The following is a 20,956-nucleotide window of genomic DNA, read 5'->3' as shown; positions in this document are numbered from 1 at the left end:
TTTAAAAAAGTTAAACACTACTGCGCCTCCAAACAAACAAGTCTATTGATTTAAACACTACTGCGCCTCCAAACAAACAAGTCGATTTACAGTCAACCTATTTATTTATTCATCTATTTATTGCAATAATAATAGAATTATTCTAGAATTCACATTCAAACTGTGTAGGTTACCGAAAGGGTGGGTAGCATGTAAAGTCATCTGACGCATGCCTAGTATTGATAGATGCGACTTACCATCACAGGACATGCCATCGACGTTTAAGACATTGATAATAAGACGTGAAAGAAGTAAATCGGACTCACCATCACATGCCAAGCCGTCAACATTCAAGGCATAGCCGGCGTTACAAGAACATTCAAAATTGCCGACAGTGTTTGTACACGTTTGCGCACATCCGCCATTGCCGGCGTCACATTCGTCGATATCTGGAAATGAACTTATGCTTAGAACTCTTTTATGCTCTATATTATATTTTGTTCAGAAAAGAAACTTTAGTGCTCGCATCCAATAACATTATCAATGGTTGACATCTGAAGACGGCAACTGTGCTTAAAAGTTTGTAATGCCGGGTATTATTTTCATAAATAGAGGAAGACGTTAACATATTTCCTTACTTTATACACTTGAGCACTGTAGAAAAATTAATATTATTAATGCGACTTGACAAACCTTCCATCGAAAAACATATCTGTTCCTTTATCTCCACTATAACTGAAAAGCGAGAACAACTTCAATTTATGTAATGATAGCTAGTTTTATTTTGTATATATCTTTTCATCATGTCTTGTTTTGATCTGTACTTAGCCCAGAGTGGCAAAAATGCGCAATAAAGGTCGTCATTCATTCATTTATTCATTCATTAATAAGATGTGAAAGAAGTAAATCGGACTCACCATCACATGCCAAGCCGTCAACATTCAAGGTATAGCCGGCGTTACAAGAACATTCAAAACTGCCGTCAGTGTTCGCACAGGTCTGATTGCATCCACCGTTTTCTGTTGCACATTCGTCGATATCTAAAGAGAAATAAAACTCATGATCACGAAATCTTTTAATCAAGAAAAATTACCAACTTGAAGGCCACTAGACAGATAAAATCTATCCAGTGAGTAACTGTTTTTGTGCACCTCATCACCTGGATGTTTGACGTTCATCAAATCATATAACTATTATTATCTATTTATATAATTTATATATAATTAATATAATTAAGTTATATAATTTTCCTGGAAACAAAAGAAATATATGTAACATCCGTGTCCATAATATCACCAGGGTCCATAATATCGTAACGTTGAGAAATAGTGTGCTTTAAGATATTTTTACTGCAACATACCCTAGGTATGTACATTTGATGTGTGAAGGAGTGTATACCAAAAGTATGTTGCAGTAAAAATATCTTAAAGCACACTGTTTCTCAAGGTGGTGATATTATCGACCCTGGTGACATTATGGACACGGATGTTAAGCCTCAAAAGGGCAACTTATGTTTCAATAATGCAGTCATCTATTTATGCCTTTAGTTATCTATATATTACAGAAGCAGTTGTTTCATTCTTGGATTCAAACATCACCCTTTTATAATATACTGAAATAGACGATATCATCACAAAACACTTTTTGACTTAAACTTTGCAATCGGACTCACCATCACAGGCCAAGCCGTCAACATTCAAGGTATAGCCGACATCACAAGAACATTCAAAACTGCCGTCATTGTTTGTACAGGTCTGATTACATCCACCATTGTCAGTGTTACATTCGTTGACATCTGAAAAAAATTACATCAAGTTCTTCAACTCATTTCGTCCAACATTCGTGGGGTCGTGTGGCGCAACGGCAGCGTTCGCGACTCGGAATCAAGAGGTCCCGGGTTCGAGTCCTGACATGCCACCGATCTTGTGCCCTTGGGAAAGGTACTTTACACGACTTTCCCCACTAGACTCAAGTGAAAATGAGTATTGTCTGTCCAGTATTCGTTTCTATGTGCGGGACACAACACCAGCAACAGCTGCCTCTGTTCCGCGTGTATTGCACTGTTGCAATTTCAATAAATCAAAATCAAATCAAATCAAAATCATAGCATGCTCTGTACTATTTTCCCAAGGAGAGAACAAAAATTCAATACTTACTAAACGTAATACTTAAATCTGTATGTGTTTATCTATTTATGATTCATTTACATAGAGTAACAAGCATCCAACTTGAATCAACATGACAAAAACGTTTTTTGTCTGAGAGACTCACCATCACAGTTCAAGCCGTCGACATTCAAGGTGTAGCCTTCACCACAAGAACATACAAAACTGCCGTCAGTGTTCGCACAGTTCTGATCACATCCACCGTTGTTTGTTAAACATTCGTCCACATCTGAAAGAAATAAACCCGTCAAGCCCTATACTACATGTATACTAGTATGTAAATTTTATAAATTCTCACTTCAAATACGACAGATTTCAATAGACTACAATTGCTACAGATAGATTTGATTATATATTTAAATGCAACAGCCCACACAATGCAAAAATAGGTAAATACATAAAAGACTGTTTTGTTATTAGAAACAATACCGATTTGCTGTCTCATGTACCATAAATAAGTCCGTCTGATTGTAAAGCCTATGCTAACTTTTGATTATTTCTTTTCTATATATAAGTTGTTTCTATACCTAAGTTTATTCTATACCTATCTATTTTACTATGCTACTTATTGTTACCTATTTGCCATACAATGTTCCTGTACAATTGTCGTACAATAAACTTCTTCTTCTTCTGTAGAAAACAAAACAAAACAAGCATGGCGTTGTTGTGAATCGGTTTGAGCTTAAGGGTAACATGACAAAACAATTGGACTCACCATCACAGTCAAGTCCGTCGAGGTTCAAAGTATAGCCGACATCACAAGAACATTCAAAACTGCCGACATTGTTTGTACACGTTTGCGCGCATCCTCCATTGTCGGTGTCACATTCGTTGATGTCTGCAAACCATCGGCAAATCATTGTGCAGGGAAGGAAAAAATATCAAGACGTTTGCTGGAAGTGTGTGTTGCGTGACTCTAAACTTAAAACTAAACGTAATACTTATATCTGTATGTGTTTATCTATTTATGATTCATTTCCATAAAGCAACAAGCATCAAACTTGAATCAATATGACAAAAACTTTTTTTGTCTGGAACGCGAATGAGACTCACCATCACAGTTCAAGCCGTCGCCATTCAAGGTGTAACCGTCACCGCAAGAACATACAAAACTGCCGTCAGTGTTCTCACAGGTCTGATCACATCCACCATTGTCAGTGTCACATTCGTTGACATCTGAAAAATACAGCTCTATATTATTGTTTTGACAATAGAAAACAAATCAGTATGTCTTGAAAGGTATGTCAGCAATGCATTATCAACTTATCAGCTTGTTACTTGTATATCATCTTTGAACACAAGTTAAACATGTGGTTAGCATGAAAAACGAAATGTTAACTAGAAAGACAGAGCGACATTTGCTTTGGAGAAAATTCAGCATGGCTTCACCGCATTTCACGACATGGCATGGAAAGAAGGAGAAATACAAGGGAAAACAATTCTTTACATTGATATAACTATAGTGTGAAGTGACAACAGTTGGATAGTTATCCCCTACATTATTGGTTAGGATTTTTTATTGCATAATGCAAACTGTTGATTTTAAAGATAAAAGGAAGCGTTTATGCCCTGCATTCCAACGCTGGAGCAGGAAAGCTTGACATATCTACCAGCACACTTGAATGCAGTTAATACTGTCAGTATGGCATAGGTTTGTACAGGTACTAATCGAGTTAACCCAATCAAATACGAACAGCCAATCAGCAAGAAGAATAGAGGAAAGCTGCATGCCTATTGGTTGCTTGCTCTGTATGCCCTTCTGATGACTCGTGCCCAAATATGGTAACACACTGTTATATATAGTGCATTTTCTATAACACAGCCAAAAAGCTCAAATAAAACCATTTTAAAAGCCTGTATCACAAAAAAAATGAAGAAAAAAACACCTGGCGGTATTTGCCCACTCTACCTTCATGCCAAATTTCATGTTATTTGGCCCCAAAATGAAGGAGTTGATTCAAATTAAAGAAATGGCAAGAGAAGGAGGAGAAGAAGAAGAAGAAGAAACGTGAGGAAAAACAATATGACGTCACCACATAGTGGTGAAACCATAATTACCGTCACATGCAAGTCCGTCGACATTTAGTTGATAACCGACGTCGCCACAACTGCACGTGAAACTGCCCACCGTGTTGTCACAGCTGTCAGCACAGCCGCCATTACCGGTTTCACATTCGTCGACATCTGAAAAAAAAACACGTTAAAAAGCATGGCAAAACATTCACTGTTAAAAAGAAATGGCAAAACATTCACTGTTAGAAAGAAAATTTAACGACAATAACACGTTCATGTACAAGTATACTAGTTTTCAGAAGATACAAGGAAAAAATGGAATCTTTGCATTAGTTAGTTTGCTGAAAACCTAGTAATTATTTATTCCGCTTCAATTTATTGCAATGAGAAAACAAACGTGCCATGCATGCATACGAATATTAGAGTGAATAGTTCTCTATAAGTGTAACGGTTGGTAGTTAGGTAAAAGAAAAATTTGACTCCTACTGGTAAGCAAACGACTCACCATCACAGGCCAAGCCGTCACCATTCAAGGCATAGCCGACGTTACAAGAACATTCAAAACTGCCGTCAGTGTTCGCACAGGTATGCGCACATCCACCATTGTCAGTGTCACATTCGTCGATATCTGGAAAAACAAACACAAGCTGCAATTTTGTCCTTCTTTAAAGTATTTTTGCTTTTAGGTTTAGTCATTTCGACATTTTATGACCGGCACAATAGCTCAATTGGTAGAGTGCTCGCTTTGTAACCGGAGGTCGTGAGTTCAAACCCCGTCCGGGTCATATCAAAGACTTTAAAAATGGTACACACTTCTTTCTCTGCTTAGCACATATGAGAAAGAGTGTGGGAAGGTGAAACACACAGCACTACCAGCGGACTAGCCCCCTGCTGTAGTGCATTGCACAATTGTGTGTCGCCCAAGGGCTACGAAATGGAGATGGGCAACATCCTACGCTCTGCATAAGGGCACGGGAGACCTTTCCTTCCTTTCCTTTCCATTTCGACAGAAAACAACCATGTCATCGTTGGGTACAACTTATAGTTCACTGAAGGTGTGGACAGCATGGGAAAACATTGACTGTAATATAAATGTAGAAATAAATACGACTCACCATCACAGTTCAAGCCGTTGACATTCAAGGTATAGCCGTCATCACAAGAACATTCAAAACTGCCGACATTGTTTGTACAGTTTTGATCACATCCACCATTGTCTGTTACACATTCGTCCACATCTGAAAAATGAAATGAACACTTGCATGCTCTCTGCTATACTTTTCTGACAACAAAGGACATAACAGACATTAAATTTGGCATCGCTTTAGCTCAGTGTTGTTGCTTAACAGTATATATTGTAAATAACAATACATTACATTTAAAACTGCTTAGTAAACATATATCTCACTATTGTTGAAACAAAATCTATGTATGTCACAATTAAGCCTCGGTCACAACCCGCCGTACGTGCTTCTGCGTGCTGTCTACGTGCAAAAACGTGGGCAAACGTAGGGCATCTGTGCGTGGTGAGTACCGCCACCGTACGGAATCCTACGGATTTGGGAGCACGCAGACACGCCGTAGAACTTTAAGTGCATGTAAAACTTTTTCTACGTGCGATCTGCGGATTCACCACCCGTACGTGCAAGTATGAGCGACGAAGCGCGTGTGAGTACGGCCTCCTTACGGTAAAGTTGCAATCGCACATAGATCGTACGTTGTAAGCACGTACAACTAACGTACCACGTGCGCAACGTACGATGCACGCAACCGCTCACAGCTAGACGTCGCGTGCAGACCCCACTCTTACACCTTGCGAGTGACGTGCAAGTGACGTGCGTCGACGCCAGTCCTTCCCTACGTTTACAGAAAAACGTAGCAGACGTGGCCTCCCCAAAAAACGTACGGACAAAAAGCAGGTACGGCGGGTTGTGACCGAGGCTTCAGCAGTACCACCTAGCTCCAGTACACAGTGGTCTAGTTACATTAGCATGATGACAGACCGATGATAGACCGTCGTTGAAACGTTAGCTCTTGCAATTGTTAAATAAGTTTTAAAAGTTTATTGCAAATACTTGCCCGAGGGCTAATTGCAGTTACAAACAAAATAAGAAAGAAAATACATTGGTATGTGCTATATCTACGTCTAACATTATACTATATTCTACAACATACATGGTACTAGTTTTACTGGGTTTGACTTCTTCTTTTTAGGCAATGGAAGACAAATTTACCCACTTCTTCTATAATATGTGGGTTCTTTGATTTTAGTAGTAAAATTTTTTTGTGTGGTAGGGAATGGTGGGGAAGTAAGGGAGCATTTTGGACACGGTGGTAAATAATTGTTTTCTGATGTCATCATAAAATGGACATTTAGAGATGAAATGAATTTCGTCTTCCACTGCATTTGAGGAGCAATTCATGATGTCAGATATTCTGTCAGTAATGTTTCCATCTAATATGCACTTGTTTTATCTAATATCTAAAACAAAATGTCTGTCATCCTTCGGTACAAATTATACAAATTGATTAGAGTACTGAAAGCGTATATGGGCTGTATGACAAAACACCTTTTTCTTCTCTAGTTTTACAATTATACAAATGAGACTCACCATCGCAGGTCAAGCCGTCACCACTCAAGGCATAGCCAACATCGCAGGAACATACAAAACTGCCGACAGTGTTCGTACAGTTATGCTCACATCCACCATTGTCACTCTCGCACTCGTTGACATCTGAAAAATATAGCTCTACATTATTGTCTTGACAATAGAAGACAAATCAGTATGTAAGGTACGAAAAAGCAACAGAAAGAGAAACAGAAGACAAGACAGAGCGCAAATGTTTCCTTCTGCCAGGGTTAACATCATAATAGTCTTAAAAATTGAATAGCAAAGTTCTTTTTATCACAACCATTTATTTTTCATGAGTGTCAGTGCACAGTAAACCAATCAGAATTGCCTTGATGAAGATTACAGACGGTCATCGAAACGTCGGCTCATGAAAAATAAATGGTTGTGCATGATAAAAGAACTTTGCTATTCAGTCGTTTACCAACCTGATGAAGTTATTTACGGAGTCTTAAAAATTGTTTTCTGGTAGCGAGAATAGTGTGGAAGACCAGCTGCAGTATGTTACTTGTATCTATAAACAACACGTCTCACCATCACAGTTCGTCTCGTTTGCATTTAAGACGTAGCCAACATAACAGTCGCATTCCCAGGCTCCATCCAAGTCGATACAGATCTGCTCACATCCACCGTTGTAGGGGGTACACTCGTCAACATCTCAAAAATAAAATGACAGACCTTAAGCCATACTTAAAAACATTCTACACTTTGTATTATTTTCCTAATAAAAAGATAAATATTTCATCATCATCATAAATATTTAAACTCCCTAAAATGAGAAATAATAGGAATGGTATTCGTCTACTTATGTATTTACGTTTGTATTCATTACAATGAATAACAGCCATACCATGCTTAGAAACAAATGTACGTCACGTTAGTGCACCTTTTGTGTTTGTGGCTTCTTAGCAAAATAACGCGAGTATATTTAAATAGATGTTCATGATTTTTGGTAGGCAAGCTACCATTGTAGAAGCCAAGGTCAAGTTTGAAAACGGGCCTCGTGGGGGGTCCCTATGTCGCTGCAGTGGACCTTTTGTGTTACATATACAAAAAATGTATAATGGTAGTTTCAGTCTGTACATGCTTTACTGAAAGGGTGGGTAGAATGGCAAAACATTATTTCAGTAAATGGGCTCACCGGCACAGGCCCAGCCGTTGGCATGTAAGCTATAGCCCGTCCAACACGAGCACTGAAAACTGCCATTATTGTTGATACAAATCTGCTCACATCCAGCATTGTCAGTCAAACATTCGTCGATATCTGAAAAAGGACATACTTTTTAAAGATTCTGTAATGCTCTGTGCTGCAAAATACTTGTATACATGTATGTACTCCTTTAAAGTGATAAGTTTTTATTCAGATATGTATTGATTTATCTATATTGTGTGGTTATCTTTGGATAATTAATTTCAATTAACATTTGTTTTCTTATCTCCCCTACAACTAAAAAGCCGAATTTATCTGTCTATAACTAGTTGATTTGTTCATCATGCTTTGTTGTGATCTGTACTTAGCCCATTGTGGCGACTCACCATCACAGTTCAAGCCGTCTGCATTCAAGACATAGCCGTCATCACAAGAACATTCAAAACTGCCCACATTGTTCGTGCAGGTATGCTCACATCCACCATTGTTGGTTATGCATTCGTCGACATCTGAAAAATGTATATCTGTCGCTTGTAACGGTTTGATACATGGTATATTTTGTTAGGATCCCCCCTTCCCAAAACACACATGTATGTGGGAACTAGAAAGGGAAAATTTGCAAAGCAAATGCCTATCTAAGCCCATCTAACTCTGTCCTGCAACTTGCTACATAATGTAATCCAACACCAACACCAACATCTGCTACAGAGCCAGTTACCATGTTGACAGCCGTTTTATTTAAGGTCCAGGTTATTAAATTGTTTCTTTGAAGAAGAAGAGGAAAAGGGCAATAACAATGTATTTCCTTCTGGCAAACATAAGAAACAAGTATTTCACATCATGAAACGCCGGCAAGTCAGGAAACGCCAGCAAGTCAGGAAAGCCGGATTGAATATTACCATCTCACTTAGGACTGCCTATCACATGGCAATAGCTGTAAAATAGCATTATCAATGAAAGCTGACATATGGAGGTAAGGCCCTGTTCACATGAAGTTAGTGAAGATGCTTTACATGCGGTTTACCCCGAAACCGGTTCCAAGTGGCTCCATCTGAACGCTCCAAATCACTTTGAAAGCGCCTCGATCCCAAACCACTTCTAGAGGCAGTTTCGAATCGGTTTTCCCGCATCGCGATTTGCGCCTGAACTCAATGTGATTTCAATGTGACTTCACTCGGTCATGGATTACGGGGAAATATTTCTTTATTTATATTCAATACCAAATTTACGTGGCAGCAACTTAAAGAGAAGTAATGGTCAAATAATGTGTCCGTTCTAGGGCGAGCTTCACCGCCTCTGGCGGGACCACGTCGGCATTCGGCCGAGATACGCTGGGAGGGGGGCACCAGCAAGCAGGTCGTTGACCTCTGACAATAATAACACGCTACCTTGCGTGTTTTCATAAAACAACAATGAATGCAGTTTCGGAGAATCGTGATCGGGCACGGTTTAAAAGGTATGTATGGCACGTGTACCAGATGTGAGGAATGCGAGTTACCCAAATCGCGGTTTGGATGGTTTCATATGAACAAGGCCTAAAACGTACCTACTGTACAGTTGTCTCCGGTCCATCCAGGTGTGCATTCACAGGTGTAGGTATCTATGCCGTCAGTACAGGTGCCACCGTTTTCACATGGGTCGGAATGGCAGTCGTCAACTATCATTTCAACGGAAAAAGATGTCATCATGTCTAATATCTACATGTAAGTCAGTGTCAATGTACCTACATGTAAGTGAACCAAAATCTGCAAGGGAAGATAGTTTGCCATATTGCAATGTGTGTTTATGTGTGTGTTTGTGTGTGTGTTTGTCTGATTGTGTGTGTATGTGTGTGTGTGTGTGTGTGTGTGTGTGTGTGTGTGTGTGTATGTGTGACTGACATAGAAGCTGATAGTTTAGTGTATAGTGAATTACGCATATGAACATACAATCAAGAAGTGCTATTTGTCCTGAATTAGCTCTGGAAAAAATAAGCAAACCCTCTGGTCAATAGAATTTTTTTTAGAATCTCACGGTTTCTATAGTTTGTGACAGCCAATCCTATGTTGAGCAATATTGGAGAAAAAAAATAACGGCTCTTGGTCGCAAATGTGCAGATGTTGACACATCGGCACACCAAATCCGTAGTGTGTTTTTGGCACACAGTTAGACAGATTAGCCTAAGAGGCTCGGTGGGCGTCACTCCACCGTACATGGTGGGGAAGTCGTGTAAAGTGCCTTTCACAAGGGCACAACGTCGGGCCACGGTGAGTATCGAACCCGTGACCTCTCGGTTCCGAGTCCAACGCTCTAACCGTTGCACCACCGACGCCACACTATGTTGGAGACATAAGTGGAAAAACTTACATTCACACACTAGATCGGTTCCTTTCCATTCTCCATTATTACACAGTATGTCCTCATCGCCTCCGATCTGGTAGTAATTCTCCGGGCAGGCGAAGGTGCAGGTATGGCCGGCAGGATAGGGGGCGCTGCTGCCACCGCAATCTCTGGGGTAACCCTCGGGGTGGCTGGGAGTTGTACTGCATGGGTTACCTGTGGGGATTAAATAAAAAACGGTTGATGAAATCTTACAAAACACGTTGTTGGTGTCTAAGAACGCTGTCTAATTTTCCTAATGTTTACGTTAATACCCATTTTATTCATTCCCAGACACATGGCATATCGTAATACTAGTACCTACATTTACAAACTACAGGTAAGACTATGGCACCCCAGAAGTGTATATAAAGTCGTCCTTGTCACATATTTAGAATCTTCCCCCGATCACCAACAAACCAAAGTTGGCTGACGTTCGGAAATAGTCTGATCAGATCGACTTAGGCCAGGCCTACATTTCCATATGAATCGAATCAAATTTCAGTCAAACTTTACTCCCAACCACACACCAAGCACGACTGCAAACATTTCTAAACATTCATCTGGCGCGAGCGAACAGTAGTCGACCGCACTGAACACCAGCCAACTACAGCCGACCACTCCCGACCTACTCCCGACCTACTCCCGACCTACTCCCGACCTACTCCTAACCATGGCCGAGTTCAGCAGTGTTCGGGAGGTAGCCCGAGGCAATATACGTTAATGTGTGACATCGGGGCTGATATAGTTTAGTGCTAGCTACAAGAATACAGAAACAATCCTACACAGAAAATGGATACTTGAAAGTTAAGTACATGGCGTTGGGTGGCGTAGTGGTAGATCATTCGACTGTGAACCGGGAGACCCGAGTTCGATCCCGAGTCATACCCGGTACATGTCTGAACATGCGCCCCGACGTTGTGCCCTTGGGAAAGGCACTTTACACGACTTTCCTCACTCCACCCAGGTGTGAATGGGTACCTAACTTCGGTTGGGGAAAGTCGTATTGAGGTCACCTTGTGGCGCCGAATGGCAGCCGCACAGACTCTTGCGGTAGTTCCACAATGTGGAACAAATATTTATCATGTGTATTGTTTGTATTATTATGTGTATTGTTACAATTTGTATCATCTGATTGTAAACCCTGCATCAATTCAGCACTATAAGGCTGCGATTGCACGGGTGATGTTTGGCCAATAAACCATTTATTACATGTACTCACACAAGCACTCCAGGCCGCGTCCACCAGCCCAGCGGATAGGCCGGATTTTACACTCCCTCTCTCTTGCCCCTGAGTCCCTGACGCACCCTGACCTACACGCGAAAGTGCAGATCGTGCCTTTGGGGTAGCCGTTACTGTTGGGTGCTTTGGTGCAGGATGATGTTGTGTCCGCTAGAGTCAGAGGCGGGCACCTTGCTGGAAAATACCAAATTATCTGCAAAATTACGAGCACATCGCAAACTTAAGTTCCTCATAAATAATGCAAATGGAGTTATGGTTTGAATAAATTATGTTTATTGATGTTCACCTTCGCTTCCAAATGTGGCAAGTATGAACTGCCTAGCAGTTACCACTAGGGAATTATAGCAACTTGCCATTAATTATGCAAATTAGGTCTTCATTTACATAATCTAAATATGCAGATGTTCCTCTCATTCTCAATTACAGATGTCAGAAGGGTTCCATAGGCCTTTTATGGAATACAGCAGATTTATAGATATTTTAATCAAGTAATCCCCCGCGTAAGTAGAGACGGCGTAAACCAATCAATGTAGCACAGGTGAATCCAGACAGGTGGTAATTAGGGATGCCACGTAAGCAGGGGAAAGTAATAAAGGGGAGAACACAGCAGAACACAAGGAACTAGTCACACGTTCGGAACCAGGACAAAGACGCTGGAGGGATGACTCAGCGTCCACGTCGATACGAACCCACTTGGCCCAGGTGCCGCGAGAACAGCCCCAGTCGCCTGCCCCGCCGACGGTCCCGCCTCAGCCGCCGCCACAGGGAGCGCAAGCCCTGCCGCCGAAGGCCCCAGTTCCGACTCGCTCCCTGGTCCCGCAACAGCCAGGCGACCTATGTCAGCCAACGGGGGCTCCGCGCCAGGCACCACCATCGGATGCACTACATGCACCATGTACCGATGGTATTTTACCCAACAACTATTATGTGATTGTGCTTAGTCTCTCGTCAGCTATGTCCCCTTGTACATATATTGTAGTATTGTTACCGCCTTTCGCTTAGGTATGTGGCTCGGTTCGTACTGGCAATGGACGGAATTTGACATTGTAATGGGGAATTTGGCCACGTCATTAGTAATGGGGGACTTGGAGTCCGGTATTATTGACAACAATTGTGGAATGGATGGAATTTGGCCACGTAATTGGTAATGGAGGACTTGGAGTCCGGTACTGTGGAATGGACGGAATTTGGCCACGTCATTAGTAATGGAGGACTTGGACTCCGGTATCGGGGAATGGATGGAATTGGTACGCGTATGAAACCCACGTTTGAAACGTTGATTTTTGAACCCGATTGCTACCTGGAACTTCTCGAACGATAAGACGATAGGAACACATCTAAGCCAAGTCATACCGCCACATACCCACATGGTATTACCTTGCATTTATTTTATTGTATTGTATGGCGTTAGGTCAACGCCTTTCCGTGGTGAATCGAAAAGGGAAGACAGAAATCGCAACCGGACGTAAAGAAATAATAATACAACAAGAAGCACTGTCAGTCAACATCTAAAGCTTCTATTAAACGAGGTAGTCATGCACTCTGGCGACCAGATCATTCTGAGCCTCAGTACCTGGGGTGCTGACACGCCTCCTCTCCAGGGTTTAATGGTTTAATACTAACTCTAGCGGTCCACATGGACATACACGTTCTGACGTCATTACTTTCGTCACCAGTTCGTGCTACTGCCTTAGGAGATAGGGGTAAGGGACTAAAACCAGCCTCCCAACACACCTCCCAACTAACTATTGGGTAGACATGGAGGGGAGGCGCGTCAGCGCTGTAGGTCCCGTCCCAGAGGGACGAACGCATAGGGGAACAGTTAATAATTTTGTGGTCCAATGCTGAAAACGACCAAATACTTACGTTTGGGAGTACTAGTATCATGAAGAAGGTTTGGGAATCCAGGAAAGTTGGGGAAGCAAAGATAAGGCTGGGAGCAAGAATAAGGATGGAAGGATAAGGTTTGGGTAGTAAGGATAAGGTTTGGGTAGTAAGGATAAGGTTTGGGTAGTAAGGATAAGGTTTGGGGAGTATTAAAGAATAAGGTTTGGGGAAAAGGGAGGAGGTGGGGAAGGAGGTGAAGGGGACGCCGGGGACACGGAAGGATAGATGTGAAGAGGAAGACGGAGGAGGTGCAGAAACGTCCCACTTCCACCCGATATCAATCCCCATACCTAACATGTGAGACGTCTCTACACAATAGCGGAGGGATACTTGATTGAGATAGAGCCATATTTTAATCAAGTAATCCCCCGCGTAAGTAGAGACGGCGTAAACCAATCAATGTAGCACAGGTGAATCCAGACAGGTGGTAATTAGGGATGCCACGTAAGCAGGGGAAAGTAATAAAGGGGAGAACACAGGAGAATACAAGGAACTAGTCACACGTTCGGAACCAGGACAAAGACGCTGGAGGGATGGCCACAAGGAAACCAAGACGTGAGGAGGGTACGGGCGGGGGGGGGGGGTAGGGCGAGGGGAGGGGGGGCCACAAAGGAATCAGCCACCTAAACGGCTGTCCACCCAACCGAACATCTATTGTCCACCAAAAATCCGTGACCCTAGCATGCCTACATCACGAGATATCAAAACCGGAAGTTTTGCTGCAATACCTAAAAAAGCCGCCAGGGGTCCCAAAATCTAATCATTTCTAGATCTAATAAAGAGCCACCCACCCACCAAGTTTCATAACAACCCATCAAAAGCTTCTTGAGTTATCGTGCTAAACCACATACATACACATAAACGCTATGGAAAACATAACCTTCTTGGCGAAGGTAAAAAGTAAATGAGGACGCCCCAGAAAATGCCTTTCTAGTTAAATTGATTATCTGATCAATTGATTAATGAATACTATTGATTAAATAACTTACGTGCACCAGAGACAGATGTCCCATGGAGGACCACCAGGGCAATGGGAATCAGAACGCAGAGGTTGACCCTGAAAACGTTAGAAGTATTTTAAATTCACCAATTTCACACTTCCCATAATGCCTAGTAAAGGTCACGGATATGAAGTAAGACCACCCTCTTCCTCGATGTAATATTTCCAACAAGTTCTATCGACAAACTGGTCAACTATTGTTTTGAATTATTTCTCTAGTATATTAGAACGATAGAAAGTACGTCATTTTCTCTAAAGAAGGTGCGTCATTTTCTCTAATTCCAACAAAAATGCAATTATGGCATGCGCTTTATACTAGAGAAATAATTCAAAACAATAGTTGACCAGTTTGTCGATAGAACTTGTTGGAAATATATCATCGAGGAAGGGGGAGGAGGTGGTCTTACGTCATATCCGTGACCTTTACTAGGCATTATGGGAAGTGTGAAATTGGTGCATTCTGATGTGATGTGATGAATGAGTGAATGAACTCGACAGTCGTACAGCATACAATATATGACAACAACAATACTATAAGACTGCATTTTTTTTACATGAGAATATAATCGGTAACAGTATAAGAGTAACATTATCTTCATGGAAGGTTTAGTCTCGCTTCTTGGATGAAGTAAAAAATAAAATGCAAGATGTTTGAAATTACGTCAACTCTGTTTTCTCATAGGAAAATGTTACAACTTCGGCCCGAATATCTGCTCGGAGATTTACCATTTACCAGTATTAATGTCATTTGTCATGTCAATATAATGTTCTTTTCAATTACTGAATGAAGACCTTTATTGTACACACATACCCACTGGGTTAAATACAGGCCACAAGAATGGAATGCAGTTAAAAGGCCGGGCCCATGAAAGGAGGGGAAAATGAGCTTAACTGTACTTACAATGTAGTACGGACGTCAAAGGTAAACACGTCAATTTAGATAATGAGATGTGATTCTACCAGTTGATAACATAAATTACAGGCAGGGCACGTCAACAACAATGACGTCTGTGCATAAGGACACACCGAAAAATTCTGGCCAAAAATTAAAATGCTGCTAAACCACATGAATAAAAAGCTGGTATTGTGAATTCGCGACAGTACTTAGCGACGTATACGATATGCTGGCTTTTTGCGGCATTTATGAATCGGTACTGTACTTATGTACTGAGTTCTTGAGTCGTGGAGCTTCGAATTCGATAGCCTGGGTGCTCGGCTCCGTATTGTCGCTGACTACCATGTACGAGGCCTAGAGCCAGGCCAGAGCCTCGGTGGAGGTGATCTTTTCTTTTGGGGGCGACAGTCGAAAATCAATGCGCGCGGATGTCATCCATAAAATTAAGTCGGTGTGGCCTAACAAAGACAAAATTGTTGTTGATATCGTTGTCAAGCAAAGTTTTCTTTGAAAAAAAGGGGGAGAAATGAAAGAATTTTCATTGTGTGTATAGTCTTGAGTAAATGTTGTTGTGTGCTTATGTAGCATAAGTAGCATAATGAAAAGATCATCCACACAACGTTAACATCACAGGGAAACATTTGTACTCTGTAGCTTTCATCATAGCCCACTTTCAAACAGCGAGGCATTGCGTGATGTGAACAAAAAAGGCATGGGTTCGACCAGAAGATAAAATCTTTTCACTATAGACAGAATGGAGGTAATTGCACACCCGCGCTATTGTTCCACATTCTTAGGCCACACCGCCTTAATTTCATGGATGACATCCACGCGTGCATTGATTTTCGCCTGTTCTCAAAAAAAAAAACCGTCCTCCGAGGCTCTGACCTGGCTCTAGGCATGGATAGTCCATGGTAGTTAGCGACAGTACGGAGCCGGTGTTAACATCCAGCAAATTCAGGATACCAGCTTTGTATTCCTGTGGTTTAATAGGATTTTTATTTTGCGCCTGATATTTTTTATTCGCCCGCGAGCACTTGTTTGGGGGTCTTCAGAGGATGTCATCCATAAAATTAAGGCGATGTGGCCTTAGTTCCTGATTTGAGCTTTCGCTGCTTCACCGCCAGTATGACAAGGGTTAAAAAGGGTACTTTTAGTATATAACAGCTTGGCGTAAATTGTTTTTTCTTTCCTAGGGGGTGACAAAGAACGATCCGGATAACTAGCTACTGCTGTGCGACGTGGCAACTATAATATCTACGTCTTGATTCTATCATTGTCTGGGTAATTACTGGGTAGCACAAACATCGCTGTCCTTGGCCTTATACATCCGTTCTTTTATCTGTACTGTAACTGAAAAGCAAGAAGTTGAATTTATCTAATGATAGCTAGTTTTATTTTGTATATACATATGTTCCTCCTGTTTTGTTTTGACCTGTACGTAGCCTAGTGTGGCAGAAATGTGCAAAATTATGCCTGCTGCGCTGCGTATGGAAGAATTGTCCATGCGCAACTCGCACGCAGTGACTATATGCAGAAGTGTGCCAGGGCCCGAAGGTACAGAAGACACAAGCCGGTGATGTTCCCAAGGCTTTGACAGGAGCAAACTATAGTCGATCAGTCCGTTCTTTATCGTGCTCGATGCTTTGGGGCAGACAGTACTATTAGATCTGGCCATAGGAACAAATGCTTAAATACACTACGAGTATTATAAGTCCTCATGAAAGTACTTGCCCATATTTCAATCTCAATTTTTTTTCTGCACCAAGTAGCCACAAGGGTCTGATTCCCAAAAATGGAAAGGAAACAGGGGGTCAACCATCCCAATTCCCGCCACAGCTGATGATAGTGACAAAACCTCAACTTTGACCTAATTTTTCATGGTATCCATCCGCCTGGCTAGACAAGACCTAACCACTCACATCTCTCATTACACCCACTAAACTGGTGAAATAAACAAAACCTGACCAACGTAGGAATGTTTAGACCCTACCTGTGCCTTCCAGCCCAAAAATCTCCAAAATGGACCAAAATTTCAAGAGAAAAATGGGATTTTTAAAGGTATTAACTAGGCACTACAATCCCTTTGCTCAACGGTGCACACACCAGTCCGGAAAAAAAGTGACGAAGGGGTTCCGATGGTTCATGTTTGAGTTTACATTTCTCATAATCTGCTGCAAAATGGTATTAACTACTAACATATTCCATGTTTGAGGAGAGACACACCTCAAGCACGTTAAAGAACCCACGTGAGTGAAAGTGGAACAAACCATTATGGAATTTCCCCAGCCTCGTAACCCCTGCTTCTCCTATTGGGTCAGTTAGTCCTCACTACTTGTGAGAAATTGGGCTGGTCTCAATCTTGATGTTTCTGACTCAGGGAGAAGAGTTGCTGTTACAGTTCTACTCGGTAACCCGTAACCATTCAGGTGGTAATGCCATTCAGGTGATACCATTCCGGTGGTTAACCAACATTGAAGTGGCCTAATGGCCGTGTTACGTGGCGACCACTAAGTAAAAAATTTAAAAAAAACTGCCAGTGCGAGTTCATAGCCCTACGAGCTTAAGCCGTTCTCACATTCGTCGTGCGAGATCTGGACCATATTGCAAACTGAGGAAATTCTCTGAATAGTTGTACATATGTCGTACATAAGTCTGCTGTCTTGTTACCGAAAAGGCTAGCCTCCTACGCAGACTTGTTGGGAGTTGGCGTTCTTTTTTTCTGTGAGCGACGCGAGTAATATGCCGCAGAGGGACGATTTTGCTGCCGAGGGAGTTTTCTCGCTCACGCGGAGCGCGAATCCTTCTCTCCCGGCAAAAACTCCCTCGGCAGCAAATCGTCCCTCCGCGGCCGCGCAAATTACTCGCGTCGCTCACATAAAAAAATAACGTTGACGCCCAACAAGTCTGCGAAGGAGGCTACGAAAAGGTAGTCGGTGGTTGCATGCTTTTTTAAATTTTGTATTCCAACATGTAATCACCAGACGTGGTGACGATACACTCAAGTTTTTTTCAACTTATATTAATGCCGTCACCAATACAGGGGACAAATACATGACAGGACAATACATGGCAGGACAACTCTGAGCTAAGTGAGGAAAGTTGTGTAAAATGACACAAGATCGGTGGCATGTCAGGACTCGAACCCGGGACTCTTAGTTCCGAGTCGCGCACTCTGCCGCTACGCCACACGACCCCACATGGTTGCATGGTTCTGTCACAGTCTGCTAACTACGACTACGCCCTAACCACAAATGTACAAATCTCCAACAAAGAGGGCATGAAACTCACCTGAATATGCAACTTACATTCCACAAATTTGAAGTAATTTGTTATAGCAACATTCTGTATCGATGTTACACAAAAGTTACACTTGTACTCACCCCATGGCTGCACTTCTTTGAGGAGCTACAGAAGAACCGACTCTCCTCAGACGAGTAGTTTTGCTGGACTGCCGTCGGCGCGGCATACAGGGCGTTCTGTTAAAGACTTCGGACTAAAATAGGATGACCTTCACAAACGTAAGCTCTCACCTTTAGTGACGTCAAGCTCATTTTGCCCGCTATTGTGTACAGATCGTGACGAACAATTTTCTAAGATTATCTGTATCTGTATCTGTAAAGCCGGTATATCCGCCTTTCGGCGTAACACACCAGCTTAACAAAGCATTAACGTTACAGCAGTTTAAATCCTCACAGTAGATAGTTAATCATCATAGCGTGGTAAGCCACAATCTGTACCAAAATGTCGTATCTCCGAATACTGTTTTTTGAGACAACTTAAGATTAGTACTAGTAGTTGTGTTGAAGACTTTCTTCTTCAGAATTTAGAGAAAATGTCATTATCGGTAAGATACAGGGGTACGGATAATGGCATTCTACGCAGATCTATTGTATATGCACTAAGGCTTGTTTTTCGTCATTACTAATGTCTGAAACGTCAGTTAAAACCACAAATGGTTAAAAGGTTATCGAACATGCTAGATGTCATTGTATTCTATACAATAGTGAACGGTGTGTTTTGCGTGTGTGATACTTGCTAGTCGTCATATGACGTGTGGCACATGGGTGTAACCTACAAACCTTTGTTTGTAACTTGCGCGACCACATACTAACAGGGATTCTACAAATAGCAGCGCATCGTACAGAAAATGACAGGTCGCGACCGAGCATTCATCACTGTAATCTGTCACTTCCCGACATTTGATCTGATACTGAAATTAAAGAAACTGTTTCTCGCACAAAAAAGACCCTATTCACCAATTTCACACTTCCCATAATGCCTAGTAAAAGTCACGGATATGACGTAAGACCACCCCCTCCCCCTTCCTCGATGTAATATTTCCAACAAGTTCTATCGACAAACTGGTCAACTATTGTTTTCAATTATTTCTCTAGTATAAAGCGCATGCCATAATTGTATTTTTGTTGGAATTAGAGAATATGACGTACCTTCTATCGTTCTCTGGGACAATGACATCCTCTGGGAACCCCAAAACTGATGCGAGTGTGCAAATAAAAAAGAACAGTTAGGCCACAGCAAGTAATTTTTATAGATGGCATCAGCGTGCGCATTAATTTTCGCCTGATTTGGGGGAAAAAAAAAACAAGAAACTTTGTTGCCTTTTGACGGTGGTCAACATGCCGAAAATGCGCAAAGATGTCTGTTGCCATGCCAGAACGTGGATGGCAGAAAACTATGAAGAGAGGAGACAAGAAAAGGCTCTGATTTAATTTTTTTTTACTTTGATGCAGTGATATGTGATGCTGGCTGTGTATATGTGATGTTCCCACTGAATCAAAACCATTTGTACAATGATTAAGTCAAAATTTGAAAATGTAGGACCCTTGTTTTTATGGACCCGCCTTGTTTTTTTTTCGCCCGCTTGCATTAGATTTGGAGTCTGCGGAGGATGTCACCAATAAAATTTACTTGCTGTGGCCTTAGGCAAAAATATTGCTTTCATCATGAAATCTACGTGGTCATGAAGGTTGAAGATATGACACAGAGTATGGTATGGCGAATAATCTACTCTTCAAATTCATTTCTTTACATTTTCGTCTTTTTCGTTTAATTTTGGCATTCTACGACATTGGTATCGTTTTCCAATATATTTGATTTGCAACTTACGATAGATATTTGCTCATTTTGCAACTGTTTTGTACGATTTACATTGTGGTTAATTTTTTTTGGAAACGGACGAAAACGCATTCTTCGCAGATCTATTGTACATGCACTACGGCTTGTTTTTCGTCATTACTAATGTCTGAAACGTCAGTTAAAAACACAAATGGTTAAAAGGTCATCGATTATGCTAGATGTCATTGTATTCTATACAATAGTGAACGGTGTGTTTTGCGTGTGTGATAATTGCTAGTCGTCATATGACGTGTGACGGGTGGTCTTACGTCATATCCGCGACCTTTACTAGGCATTATGGGAAGTGTGAAATTGGTGCATTCTGATGTGATGTGATGTGAAGGTATTTTTTTAGTATAAAGCGCATGCCATAATTGCCATAATTGGTATCAGTAGATAGAACTATAATACTCCTAAATACCCAACGATATATGGATATGAATATAGGGGTACGTACGTTTTACGACTGAGTCTGCTTGCTGAAGGACGGGGGGAAG

The 20,956-nt window shown here is 41.6% G+C and overlaps 1 protein-coding gene across 1 annotated transcript in view; it reads right to left on the bottom strand.

Moving 5' to 3' along the window:
- Positions 1 to 18,757, bottom strand: part of LOC109465580 (fibrillin-1-like) — a 39,051-nt gene extending 20,294 nt beyond the window's left edge. The window contains exons 1-18 of the mRNA XM_019762936.1: positions 18,704 to 18,757; positions 14,415 to 14,482; positions 11,518 to 11,712; positions 10,284 to 10,472; positions 9,484 to 9,594; positions 8,324 to 8,446; positions 7,929 to 8,051; positions 7,322 to 7,444; positions 6,770 to 6,892; positions 5,273 to 5,395; positions 4,663 to 4,785; positions 4,203 to 4,328; positions 3,198 to 3,320; positions 2,860 to 2,982; positions 2,251 to 2,373; positions 1,652 to 1,774; positions 893 to 1,019; positions 237 to 439 (exon numbers count right to left, since the gene is read on the bottom strand). Coding sequence (XP_019618495.1) covers positions 237 to 439; positions 893 to 1,019; positions 1,652 to 1,774; positions 2,251 to 2,373; positions 2,860 to 2,982; positions 3,198 to 3,320; positions 4,203 to 4,328; positions 4,663 to 4,785; positions 5,273 to 5,395; positions 6,770 to 6,892; positions 7,322 to 7,444; positions 7,929 to 8,051; positions 8,324 to 8,446; positions 9,484 to 9,594; positions 10,284 to 10,472; positions 11,518 to 11,712; positions 14,415 to 14,482; positions 18,704 to 18,708 — 2,254 coding nt within the window. The 5' untranslated portion in view covers positions 18,709 to 18,757. The remainder of the gene's footprint in view (positions 1 to 236; positions 440 to 892; positions 1,020 to 1,651; positions 1,775 to 2,250; positions 2,374 to 2,859; positions 2,983 to 3,197; positions 3,321 to 4,202; positions 4,329 to 4,662; positions 4,786 to 5,272; positions 5,396 to 6,769; positions 6,893 to 7,321; positions 7,445 to 7,928; positions 8,052 to 8,323; positions 8,447 to 9,483; positions 9,595 to 10,283; positions 10,473 to 11,517; positions 11,713 to 14,414; positions 14,483 to 18,703) is intronic.
- Between the last annotated feature and the right edge of the window lie 2,199 nt (positions 18,758 to 20,956).

Source organism: Branchiostoma belcheri, unplaced genomic scaffold, assembly GCF_001625305.1.
Source record: "Branchiostoma belcheri isolate BF01 breed outbred unplaced genomic scaffold, Haploidv18h27 scaffold153, whole genome shotgun sequence".
NCBI lineage: Eukaryota > Metazoa > Chordata > Leptocardii > Amphioxiformes > Branchiostomatidae > Branchiostoma > Branchiostoma belcheri.
Note: the sequence above shows the minus strand (reverse complement) of the source record. Positions and strands in the feature narration are given on the sequence as shown.